Source organism: Sinohyriopsis cumingii, chromosome 14 (genome assembly GCF_028554795.1).
Source record: "Sinohyriopsis cumingii isolate HCF-2022 chromosome 14, ASM2855479v2, whole genome shotgun sequence".
NCBI lineage: Eukaryota > Metazoa > Mollusca > Bivalvia > Unionida > Unionidae > Sinohyriopsis > Sinohyriopsis cumingii.
The window spans coordinates 91,860,940-91,873,714 of NC_142974.1; the positions used below are offsets into that span (position 1 = coordinate 91,860,940).

A 12,775-nucleotide genomic window follows, 5' to 3' on the forward strand; every position below is an offset into this window, starting at 1 on the left:
CTTTTGCCTTGTAACGCGTCTGTTACTTGTGGTATAAACAGATGCATTCAGATCTAACACCGTCTAGTTTTCAGGTACGTGTAGGTAATTTTATCAGTATTAGTCATGTTGCCATTCACAACTGCAAACAAGACCCACCCACCCACCCAACAACATTAATTTAAAAAGTGATTCCAACTCAGATTTGTTTGTCACAGATTGATGGTTAATCAAGATATTCACATGTTTTGAGGATTGGTAAACCCCTGTTTCCACACCTCTGCTCTAGAAACCCCTGTTTCCACACCTCTGCTCTAGATGTCCTCATAATAATGCTCAATAACTATTTTTCGGTAAGTTCACCAGAATCGGTGACGTTATATATAGCGTATGATTATGAAATAATTTTTACGACAACTACCAAGTGATCTCCTTCAACGGACAAATATGGAGAAGGTAGATTTTCTCATGTGACACTACGTTGCTTCATACGGATATCCGTATGGCTTACAAAAAAGAAAATGAGCGCCATGTCAATTAAACACCAAACGAAAGGAAAAACAATTAAAACTGTTTCTAGACAAATAATGCATGTATGTATGTATGTATGTACGCACGCACACACACACGTATGTATGCATGTATGTATGTATCACTGACTGACTGACTTTATATCCTCTTCAACAGAGATTACATCAGATAAACCAAATTCAGGATAATACAAATTCAAGAAATACAATAGAAAAGTGACAGCAACAAAAAATGTACTACTGTGTTAAGCTTCCGTATTTGACAAAACGAGACATCTCAATACCTGCAGTCATACAACTATTTTGTCAGAGCTAACTAGCATTTGGGTTAGCATGGCACTGAGGTTTGAACATTTGCTTGATGATGATAATACTTCAAAAATATTAGTACGTATATATTGTTATGTGCTTAACATTAACTTTGAAATAGTAACGAAAAGGAAATGGTAAACGTATACAAGGGTAGCTATATATGTATTTCTTTCTACATACTGTATGTATGTATGTATGTAAGTGTGTGTGTGTGTGTGTGTGTGTGTGTGTGTGTGTGCGTGCGGGCGGGCGGGTATTTATCTATGACTGACTGACTGACTTCATTTCCTCTCCAGCAAAGATGCATCATCATCATTCTCATCATCACCATCAATCACTTAATCCAAGAGGTCGTTGGGGCACACATAATTTACTTTACAACCAATTATCTCCATCTTTCTCTGTTCCATACTGCCCTTTGGGAATCTCCGAATCCATGCCTGTCCACTCCTTAATGCTGTCTTCCCACCTCTTTTTCTGTCTGCCTCTTCTTCTGCGCCCTCGTACTGTGCCTTGCACGATTGTTTTTGTCAGTCCAAATGATCTTGAGACAAGACCATACCACTTCAGTTTACGCTTTTTTACAGGTCAAAAAGACTTCAATGGATCAGATGGATCGTTGGATCCTGTTGTGGACTTCTTCATTGGTTACATGGTCAGCGTTTCATTTTGAAGGTTTGAATTCTTCTTTGTAGATCTGACGTGAGCGTCCATATTTCACAAGCATATAGAAATATGGATATGACAAGTGAGCGCATCAACCTTATTTTTGAACCAAAAGTAATATTGGTATCTTGGCATACTGGTCTCATCCTTCTTATTTCTGCTGTCGTCTGGGCAATCCTGCAAAGTAGTTCTGGTTTGGAGCCTTCATCTGTGATAATTGATCCCATGTTTGTGAAGATCGTGATCTTTCCAGCTTCTGTCCACTGACCTTTATTTATGCATTGATGTTGTTTGTCATCAGTTCGGGTTTTTCGTCGCTAATCTCCATACCGTATGCTGTGGAGGTTGTGTCGAGGCACTCAACCAAGTCAGCTAGTTCTTTTTCATCTCCTGCTAAACCATCAATATCATCTATGAAGCGAAGGTTGGTGATTGTTCTTCCTCCGATGCTGACAGTGTCCTTGTGGTCATGCAAGGCATCCTCCATGATACTTTCCAGGAAGATGTTGAAGAGTGTAGGTAACAGTATATATCCCCGTCTGACTCCAATTGTTGTTGAAAACCAATCTTCTCTGCTGCCATTGATGAGGACAGCACTGGTGGATTTGACATTGAGATGCTCAACAACCTGCATCAGGTTTGACCTGATGTTGTACTTCCTCGTAGTTGCCCATAGGCAGCATGCCATACCCTATCGAAGGCCTTTTTGAAATCTATAAATACGTGGTATATATTCTGCTGATGCTGAAGGTATATTTCTCGGAAAGGAATCTGAGATTGAATATTTGTTCTGTAGTGCTCCTTCCTGCTCGAAAGCCCGCCTGCTCTTCAGCAATAATTTTCTTTGCTTGAGGCTTTAGTCTGTTGAGAATTATCTTCAGCATGACTTTGCTCGTGTGACTGATCAGACTGATGGTTGTGTAGTTTTGGCATAGCTGTAGGTTTCCTTTCTTGGGAAGCACGATGACCATGGAACGAGTGCAGTAAAGATTAGATCAGGTTAATAAAAACACGGATTATACATATTAGAAACACAACATAAAACCGAGAATGTAAACAAGAGAAATACATCGTCAGCTAACGCATTTACGAGATGAAGTATATAAATAAATAAAATCTTATAATAATCTCTTGGAAATTTTAGGACTAAATACCCCTTGGCATAATACGGCGCCAACCCAACATACATACATACATACATACATACATACATAAATACAATGTATATATGCGAAAGGTTCTGCGTGAAGCCATTGACGAGGGGTTATTGGAGACGCGATTATAAAGCATGCATCTACAAGTTTGATCATATTTTGCAGGTTAGATGTTTACAAACAAAGAAACAGGACACGTCACAGGGGCTTTAACTTTCGGACAGATAAAGATCCGGACCGTCGCTGTCCATTCACTGTAGTTGTACTCCTATCACTTGTTCTGCTTTGAATGAACATTAAAACCAGATAAAACGTAATACATTGACTATTGTTGCCTTCGAACAGCTGATGTAAGACAGCCATAATCTTTGTCTATTCGTAACAATAATTATCGATGAATATTACTAAGCTTTGTTCTTTTTGTGGACAACAATTATATCGATGACTGGTAATGAATATGAATTATCATGATTAATCGGAATGTAATAATGCCACAGGTAGGTATTTTATTCATTATCGCTTTATTCCAAAGTATACACAATTTCTATACACCATAATAATGTATTTACCATCGTCACACAGTCGAGACTATTCTTCCACCCACAGAAGTTGTAATCAGTAGAGGTAATGATTTATTATATACGATCCGCAAGCTGCCCCTTCCAATTCTATAGGTAAACAAACCTGATGTAACGAATACACAGTCCTTAGTACTTAACCTAAATAGAGACGATCAATAGTACTGTGTATTTATTTGATCATATTGATCGCTGATCTACCCGGAATGCACAGCTTGTAAAAATCAGTAATTAAAGACACGTGACTTCATAGTAAGGAAGTCGCTGGTGAAAATTGGGTTTAAACGGATTAATGTGTACATTCTACTCAGATAATGTCGGGAAACAGGTCACCGCGTGCTGTAATCAGACTTGTGAGGCGACCCCAATCAGAGAAGTCTGCAAGCAACATGGGAAGAGATGATAAGGGGCCGTTCTCTGCCCCAAATGGGATCACGACAAGCATCACATTTATTGTGGAGGGGGACAAGATCCTTTACGTGTCCAAGGAGGTGCTGGCCCTAATGTCCCCTGTCTTCAGAAGAATGTTCGAGTCTGACTTCAAAGAGAGGGGTGCAAACACGATACCCCTTCCTGACAAAACATATGACGATATGGTGGATTTCTTGTCTTGTCTATACCCAAATATACTGAAACCAATATCAGGTACAAAGTCTCTCTCTCTCTCTCTCTCTCTCTCTCTCTCTCTCTCTCTCTCTCTCACACACACACACACACACACACACACCACAAAGAAACCCATACAACTCTTGATAGTTTTTATTTTGTGTACGATATGAGCTCAGATCCCCCCCCCCCAATTTGACAAATTCCCGTCTTGCCAATTTCTCAGCACAAACCAGTTTTCTTGACTCCAAAAACAAGATAATCCTAGCTGCATCAAGATGTTTCATATTTAAGGACTCAATTTAAAAAAAAATCAAAGAATCAATTCAGCTGTGTCAGTTCTAGGCATCCTCCTCTTCGTCATGGACAGCAGTATATACACGGACATGAGACTTGTATTGATTGCGAAAAATAAACTTCAAACAAAAGCCTTTAAGACTGTATTTCTCTTTTACTGCCTTAGTGTATGTCACAACTGCAGAATCTTTCTGTAATTGAACTTGATCTGAATTCTTGCTTATATTGCTAAGCATGGTTGGAACAGAAAATCTCCTTCTTGAGGTCTACATAAAACTTTATTCTCACTCGATATATCCGTGTACTGTTAAATGTTTCCACATCTATGGATTACTGTTAAATGTTTCCACATCTATGGATTACTGTTAAATGCTTCCACGACATATATGGATTACTGTTAAATGCTTCAACAATATCTTTGGATTACTGAAATGGTTTAGATTATAACCAGTCACAATAAAACCAGACGAAGGAGTTCGAGGCTTTTGATTATGGTGAAAACAAGATGTGTTATTAATAAGTCCATCATCTTTAAAACAATGTTGGTCGTAAAATTTAGACACCCACCCCATTCCCACAAAAAAGGAGAAATTCACAAATCTAATCCTGGACATAGCACGCAGTTAAAATAATGATCCGTATGCATTAACTCCAGCAATTCGTTCCATTTGTGAAATCTAAAGATTTATTCACTTAAATGGTAACACACACACACACACACACACACACACACACACACACACACAATCTTTTGACAACATTTTGTTTTCTTTTTTAAAAGAATCAAACGTCTTCCAACACAACTGATATCTATTTATTCTTTGTTTTTGTTTATTTAAACTGAGTCTTCTTTGAGATAACGTGTAAAACCAAATTATGAAACCCGTGGCTATGGATATGAGTAGGTCTAATGATAAATGAAATGTCCTCTCTGTTTGCAGACGAGAACGTGTTTTCTGTGCTGGGTCTGGCGGAGGAATACCAAGTAGACCTATTGAGGCAGAAGTGTCTCACTCACCTCCTCAACAAGTGCAATGGAGATGAAGCATCCCACAAAGAACTAGTCCTGTTGCTACTGACGGCGGAACTCTACACCTTACCCAGTCTCTATGAGGCGGCTTTTGAACGTGTCACCAAAGTGCAACAATGCTGTGAGCTCGAGGAGATTCCAGAGTTTTCCTGCCTGAGCTCAGATACCAGAAACAAGCTGTTGTATAGGAGATCACAGGCTTTGGAAGATCTGAAAATATCTGGTATGTTGTATCTTAATCCACTCGTATTCTTTAACAACAGGCCACCCCTAATTTATTGATTTAAAAAATACCAACAAAAAACAAGACAACCTTCTTTCCCGAATGAAACTAGATATGTTATATGATAGCTATTGATCCACATAAAACATATATAGTAGCTGCTGATTTTAAATTTGTTATATCTATTTTCTCGACTCGTTTAGGCTCGTAGAGCTAGAAAGGTGCATTAATATGTCTTATCGGAGAGGCAGCGGTACATTTATTTAAGTGATAGATCTTAAATTTCAGTCATAAAGAAAGGAAATGAATGGTTTTTATTTAAATATTTTGTAAGGAGAGAATATTACACTTCCCATACCAAAATCGTTTTAGGGGCATCTCAAATCTACCCTCATCTATACGAACCTTTCACATTGAGAACTTAAATTGTGTGCAAAAATGTTCCATTGGATCAATATATATATATATATATATATATATATATATATATATATATATATATATATATATATATATATATATATATATATACATACATACACATACATACATACATATATATATATACAAACACACACACCACATTGCATAAGACTAAGCCTACCATCTTGTTTTAAAATTTGAACAGAACTGTGATGACGTATGTCGCTTGTTAAAACAGTGACGAAGCCCAATCAGCTAATTAGTCAATGATATACAGTTTATACGCCATGCAATGGTTCTGCTTACTCGTGCCAAATTCGGAAAAACATACATCGTGCTAATTGAGAGACTATCCTTAATACATGAACCACCATAGCCGTGCCAAATTATTTTCTTAACGCAATCACACCTTGTTATCGACCACTCAATTTACATAGTTAAACTCTCCATCGATCCAAATGCCAGTTTTGAAACTGTTACATGGCCAAGTGACTAATATTATAATCGTCAGTTTTCACTTAGCTTTGATAAAATTAATTGCATATATTATAAGTACCTTTGAGGACATGTCTGTTTGGCTTATTTTATTGGCAAGGACTTAGTTTTCCTAAAATCATGTCGTTAGTTTTGATCCATTATAAACAAGTGTATACTTCATTCAAGAGTTGCCACTTTTTGTAAACACCAGGCTAATAACAGTTTTTGCCTGTTGTAGAGTGATATCAAAGAGGGGGACGGTCTGACATCCTAACCAAGGCGATGAGCCAAGGGCATGGTCCTATTTACCACCTTGCGTTTTGAACCAGTTCTATTGTTACTCTTTGTACTAACACGGTAACTTAAAACTTATAAAATATATATATGGAGTGTAAGGTTCACAAACATTCTATTATACGGCTAGGATATAAATATAACAATGAATTTGCCGATAATAAAGCCAATTACGTACAACACCTATCCCCAAATACCTGTACACAAGGAGCAAGGACAAATCGGGCAAGGTGCTGTCAAAACAAGTCCGTATAAAATGACTGAAACAGATAATTACATCCATGTGATAAGCGTATCCAACATTTCCTTTTGCAATTTGATTGATACCATGTGATAAGCTTATTCAATTTGATTGATGCCATGGGATAAGCTTATTCAATTTGATTGATGCCAAAGTTAGAACCTTGGTACAAGTAAAGTAACGGTAGAACGACGAAGTACACGTAGGCCAGATTTTGTTAGGGGTTAAAAACAAAAGATTTCAACATCTTTAAAGTCAGGATATTCACCCAACACGTGCGGATTCCAAAGTATGTCGATTCCACTTTATAATTACCAGTGTGGTATACTAGCTTACAATAGGTCCAATATGCCAACCAAAATTTACCACTAGTAACAAATCAAGTTGAGACAAAATCAGCAGGCATAGATAATATTTCTTCAAAATTTATTTTATGTTCTTTCCTTTTCTTTACAGTAAATACATAACAATTTGTGAACAATGTTGATGCAAAACGAATTTATTCCATTATAAACTATGTGTAAAATATCTTAAATATAAAATTAGAAACACTTCCAACTAAAATTTTAGGAAAATACTATATTTAACTAAAATAGCAGGTAATAAAGATGTGACGATAGCAGATGCAGTTAAACTTTTCAAAACACATCTCAAAGAAAATTTTGTAAATGATTTACAGTACTCAGGTTAATATAGACATAAAATCCTCAAAAGTTTTCCATTTTCTGTTCAGAATGCAGTTTGTAGAAATATTTTTAATATAAAAAAGGATTGAAGGAAGTAACATTCAAATTCTAATAACGTTCTCTCTTGTAAAATTCCCATCTAAATCCAGTAAAACTGCAAAGGATTCATCCATGTCAGTTGAGATGAATTCTTGTATTTTGGGTTTCAATAATAGGCATTTATGTTTGAAATAGTTTTGAATGAAAAAGCTCCATTCTCTATTGCCATATAAAAAATCTCAGTTCGATATAAATAATATATTTTTCTAAATATTTGAAATGATTAAAAAAATAATCATCATCGAAAATAATAATAATAATAATAATAATAAGAGGAAAAATAAGGAGAAGGAGGAATACTTTATTGAGGGCAACATATTATTGTATATATATATATATATATATATATATATATATATATATATATATATATATATATATATATATATATATATATATGTGTGTGTGTATGTGTGTGTGTGTGTGTGTGTGTGTGTGTGTGAGAGAGAGATAGATAGTTAGGGAAATTACGTCGGGTTTTTCCACTCCACTTTTCCAGTTTGCCACCCCTCTCTCATCCCCATTTTTGTCAACCATGAAAGGTTCTTTAGATAAATATTTTATGACCCACACCCACAAAAACCGGAGTTGGTGAGGGTCCGGACCTGGGAAGATCAAATTTTATATCTGAAAACCAGGCCTGGTCGGGTATTTCTGGGTAGTTCAAAACCAGGTCGGGTACCCGACACATTAATGTTGGAACAAAATGTTATCCGATGTGGTAAATACATTCAAATTAAGTATAGTTTCACTTAAGAAAGTCAAATAATTCCATTAGTTAGCAAGCCTTTTTATATACAAAATACACCAGTAAGCAAGCATGTTACATTTTGTTGCAATACGAATACAAAAAGATTTGTAAATGTATGACTAAACAAAATGTAACAGAAAAAATATACCCCCACCTCTAAAAACAAAACAGATACTGTAATCATGAATGGCTAGAATCGATTTGTAAAGTAATTACACGAGTTACAAGTTTAAATGGATTTGTAAAAAAAGTTAAAATTGCACGAGTTACAAGTTTTAAATAAATCTGTAAAGTAGATAAAATCACACGAGTTGCAAGTTAAAATGGATTTGTAAAGTAGATAAAATCACACGAGTTGCAAGTTAAAATGGATTTGTAAAGTAGTAAAAAATTACACGAGTTGCAAGTTAAAATGGATTTGTAAAGTAGTAAAAAATTACACGAGTTGCAAGTTAAAATGGATTTGTAAAGTAGTAAAAAATTACACGAGTTGCAAGTTAAAATTGATTTGTAAAGTAGTAAAAAAATTACACGAGTTGCAAGTTAAAATGGATTTGTAAAGTAGTAAAAAAATTACACTAGCTACAAATTTTAAATCGATTTGTAAAGCAGTTAAAATTACGCGAGTTGCAAACTTAAATCAGCGTTAATAAAATGACTCAAGCATACGCACTGTCAGATCAAAGATATCATTGATAATAAAAAGAATTATTGGCTCATTCTTGCACGATTATTTAGTTTCAGTCTATGCTTAGTAATAATGGTCATTGATGAGTTGAGGACATGGCCGACAAGGGTGGGGTGGGGTGGGGATAAGGGGTCCCCGGCCAAACAACACTTTTTAATTTTGTAAAATAAATTTTTTGTTTGAACAAGATCTAGGAGAGGCCCGGGTGTTTCTTGCCCCAGGGCCCGTGATCGCTCTCTACGGCCGTGGTTGAGGATCGTAATTGGCACTTTATTCCAGTTCATTAGAGCTAAATAATAAAAAAAAAGTTCGTTTGTAGAGTGGAGTTTTGAGTCACGTGTGCGCCAAGTTCTTGCTAACCTTTTTCATATACAAAAACACAAGCTTCAATCATGAATTGCATTTCACATGTAATATTGGCTTACACACTATATCTAAGCTAATATTATGATAATACAAGTTTGAGGTAGTTATAATGGTCTTGATCGCCTCTGTTGGAACATGTCTGACATTTGCCCACCACTAATTTTCACTTTTCTTTGTATCTGTCTGATCCTCGTTTTAAAATCAAGCGCAAGCCTAACTGCCCTTTGTTACAAGTTGAGAATGCCATATAGGCTTCCTATGCAGGGTGAGCCAAAACATCGAAGTTTGAATTTTACTTAAACTTACGGCACGTAAAAAACGTATTTATCGAAGCAGTCAGCAGAATCCATTCTTGCCATTCAGTGTTTGTTTATTTATAATGTTAAAATAATGTTTCCATGACCACTGTGTACACAGTATGATGATGGGTCCATGCAATTGATACGGTGTACATAGGATGACGATGAGTCGATGTAATTGATACGGTGTACATAGTATAACGATGGGTCGATGTAATTGATACGGTGTACACAGTATGACGATGGGTCGATGCAATTGATACGGTGTACATAGTATGACGATGGGTCGATGTAATTGATAGGATGTACATAGTATGAAGATGGGTTGATGTAATTGACATGGTGTACATAGTTTGACGATGGATCGATGTAATTGACACTGTGTACATTGTATGACGATGGGTCGATGTAATTGACACGGTGTACATAGTGTGACGATGGGTCGATGTATTTGACTTTTTCTACATGCTTTGTTTTCAGATGAGAATGTTCACAAAGTCCTTCAACTGGCCGCAGAATTTAAGCAAGGGGACTTGATTCAGAAGTGCGAGGATCATTTAGTAGCACGCTGTAAGAAGTCTGAAAAACCACTGGTGCACGGACTGGTCACCATTCTCAATGCCGCGGATAAATACAACCTACCACGTCTTCGAGAGGAAAGTATAGAACTAGCCATCAAGAGGAAATCCTTCGACTTGGAACAGTCACCAGTATTTGCAACTGTGTCTCACGAAATGAAATTGAAAATATATTCTAAAAGATTGAAAATGTTTGAGATGTTATTCGGAAGACTCTCAAAACTCCGTTGTCACTGTTGTAGAAAACATTCCGATTATAACTGTAAAATTTGTTTTATTGCTGTAACAAAGGAAGTTTTTGCAAATGCAGGCATGCTGTTCTGACCAGGTGGTTTATATTAGGAGAAAAAATTCATTTATATCTACTATCGGCCAGTATTTGTCTTTGATTGTGCTGACCCGGAATGAGACCTGTTTCACGCAATGGGCTAAATACTAAAATAAATGCCCAAATACTAAAGTCTGTGACCAAATACTGAAGTCTGTGACCAAATACTAAAGTCTGTGACCAAATACTGAAGTCTGTGAACAAATACTGAAATCTGTGACCACATTTGCTGATTTACATACTGATTTGGAGTCAATGAAATACAGAAATTCGAGAATGGTTATGGAAAAGGCAGTTCTTGGATTACCACATCTTCGAAACTGGCATCTATTACAGAATTTTGAACAATATGGCGAGAGCTATAATGTGACAGATGGCTTCAGATCTGCTCAATACACCACCTTAGACTTGGAAATTAGTTTGTTTGCGTAGTACTGTCAGGTGCGCCGATCGTTACTTATTAGTACATTCATATTCGACGCTACAATTTCACCTCCGTGGAAAAGATGTAGAAATCTGAGACATACAGTGCAAATGTTGTACTTTGGTTTTCGGTCAGGTCTACTTGGTGTAATCAGAGACATGTGTAACATTTACGTCTCTGGTGTAGTCTTCAGCAAGGGCAGCTGCTTCTGTTTCAGTTAGCACACTTTTAGTACGCAGAGGCTCCTGTTTCAGTGAGCACACTGAAACACACTGCACACTGTACGCACAGGCTCCTGTTTTGATATTACAGTGGTATTTGAATAGGTGGTACTGGATGAAAATGGCTGTTGAGAAGTTCATATAATGCTGTAAAACACTGAAAGGAATAATTTACTATACTGATTATACCATACAGGGTTCGAATTAATATTTGAATTTAGCTATATAACTAATGTATTTTATGTAGCTATAAAACTACGTCTTTTTAATCGTATTGCACAAGCTTCAATCATGAATTACCTTGGTTTGCAACAATGGATTTGTATGTGAATCATCGTGAACCCGAGTTTCAGTTATTCCTACTTTGTATAGTTTATAAGCTAGAGATACCGGTGAGAACAAGACATGTATTCCATTGCATTTAATTTTCGTCTTTTCGTACACGATGAGATATTACGTAGTTAGACGTAACATTAATGTTCATGACGTTTTGTAAACGTTTGATTCATGTACATGCAAGAATGTGTGGGATTGTGGATATAATAAAATTTAAAAGAAACCATTGACCTGATCTCACTCTAAATGACTGAAAAATTATTTTATTTGATGTGGGGTTAGGGTGTCTGATATTCGTTTGAAAAAATATTTGGCTCTCAGATAGCTTCCAAAAATATTTTTACTCTGATTTATAGATAAAAATGAACATATTACATCCGTTATAATTGTTGAAAAAAAGTATCTTGCGGTGACTATTTGTGAATCTTCAGACTTTATGGCGAACGTTAACATTCGTTTGTCCAAACATATTAAAGACACGAAGCGCTTTCCATAATTAACTCCTGCAACGACCATTAATTGATCACAAGTTTATTAATGTATTCAGTTGTTCTTTCTCTTTCTCAACTATTTTGCCTGAATCGTGTATCTTTTCTTATAATCAAATAAAATCATACTAACGTACTTCAGCCATTCATGTAAATTTCCTATCGATTCTACGGGAAGGTCTTCAAGGTAGCATGCTTTCCGTCAAGTTTGGTCAAATTCTATTAAGCAGTTGTTTTAAAATAAAGAAGTCACTGATGTTTTCTGTAATTTTAGCAATAGGCGGCTATATCTGATGGAGTATCATCATCACTTATACAAACTTCATGCAAGGATGCTTTAAGTTTGGTTAAAATGTAATAAATGGTTTTTGAGACGTGATTTCAATATTTTTCTTTTTTAAGTAACATCAGACATATTTGATGACATACTGGCATCAGTTGTATAAATCTGAAAGGTATCGACTTTTAAAATACTCTATGCAAAGACTGTTTGAAATTGTCAAGTGGGTTTTGATTTGAAAATATCAACTATTGGTTGACACATGATAGATTTTCTATTTTGTCGTAGTGTTAGCCATGGTTTATGGTGGATCGGTATTTATTTAAATATAGATTTGTAAGGCCTACATATCAGTATGTTTTCCTAATTTTAGCAACGGGCTCCGTATTTGATGGCAGATTGTCATCATTTGTAAAAACTT

General features: G+C 35.9%; 1 protein-coding gene across 1 annotated transcript; it reads left to right on the forward strand.

Moving 5' to 3' along the window:
- The first annotated feature begins 3,320 nt into the window (after positions 1-3,320).
- Positions 3,321-11,814, forward strand: LOC149784384 (uncharacterized). The gene is made up of 3 exons (XM_089932447.1): positions 3,321-3,864; positions 5,064-5,375; positions 10,180-11,814. Exons 1-3 carry the CDS (start codon positions 3,534-3,536, stop codon positions 10,599-10,601), a joined length of 1,065 nt encoding a protein of 354 aa, XP_089788573.1. The 5' UTR covers positions 3,321-3,533; the 3' UTR covers positions 10,602-11,814.
- The last annotated feature ends 961 nt before the right edge of the window (positions 11,815-12,775 follow it).

Coding starts and splice junctions, on each gene's coding strand:
- LOC149784384 (XM_089932447.1), top strand. CDS start 3,534: ATGTCGGGAAACAGGTCACCGCGTGCTGTAATCAGACTTGTGAGGCGA. Junction 3,865..5,063: donor TATACTGAAACCAATATCAG/GTACAAAGTCTC, acceptor CTCTGTTTGCAG/ACGAGAACGTGTTTTCTGTG. Junction 5,376..10,179: donor GGAAGATCTGAAAATATCTG/GTATGTTGTATC, acceptor CTTTGTTTTCAG/ATGAGAATGTTCACAAAGTC.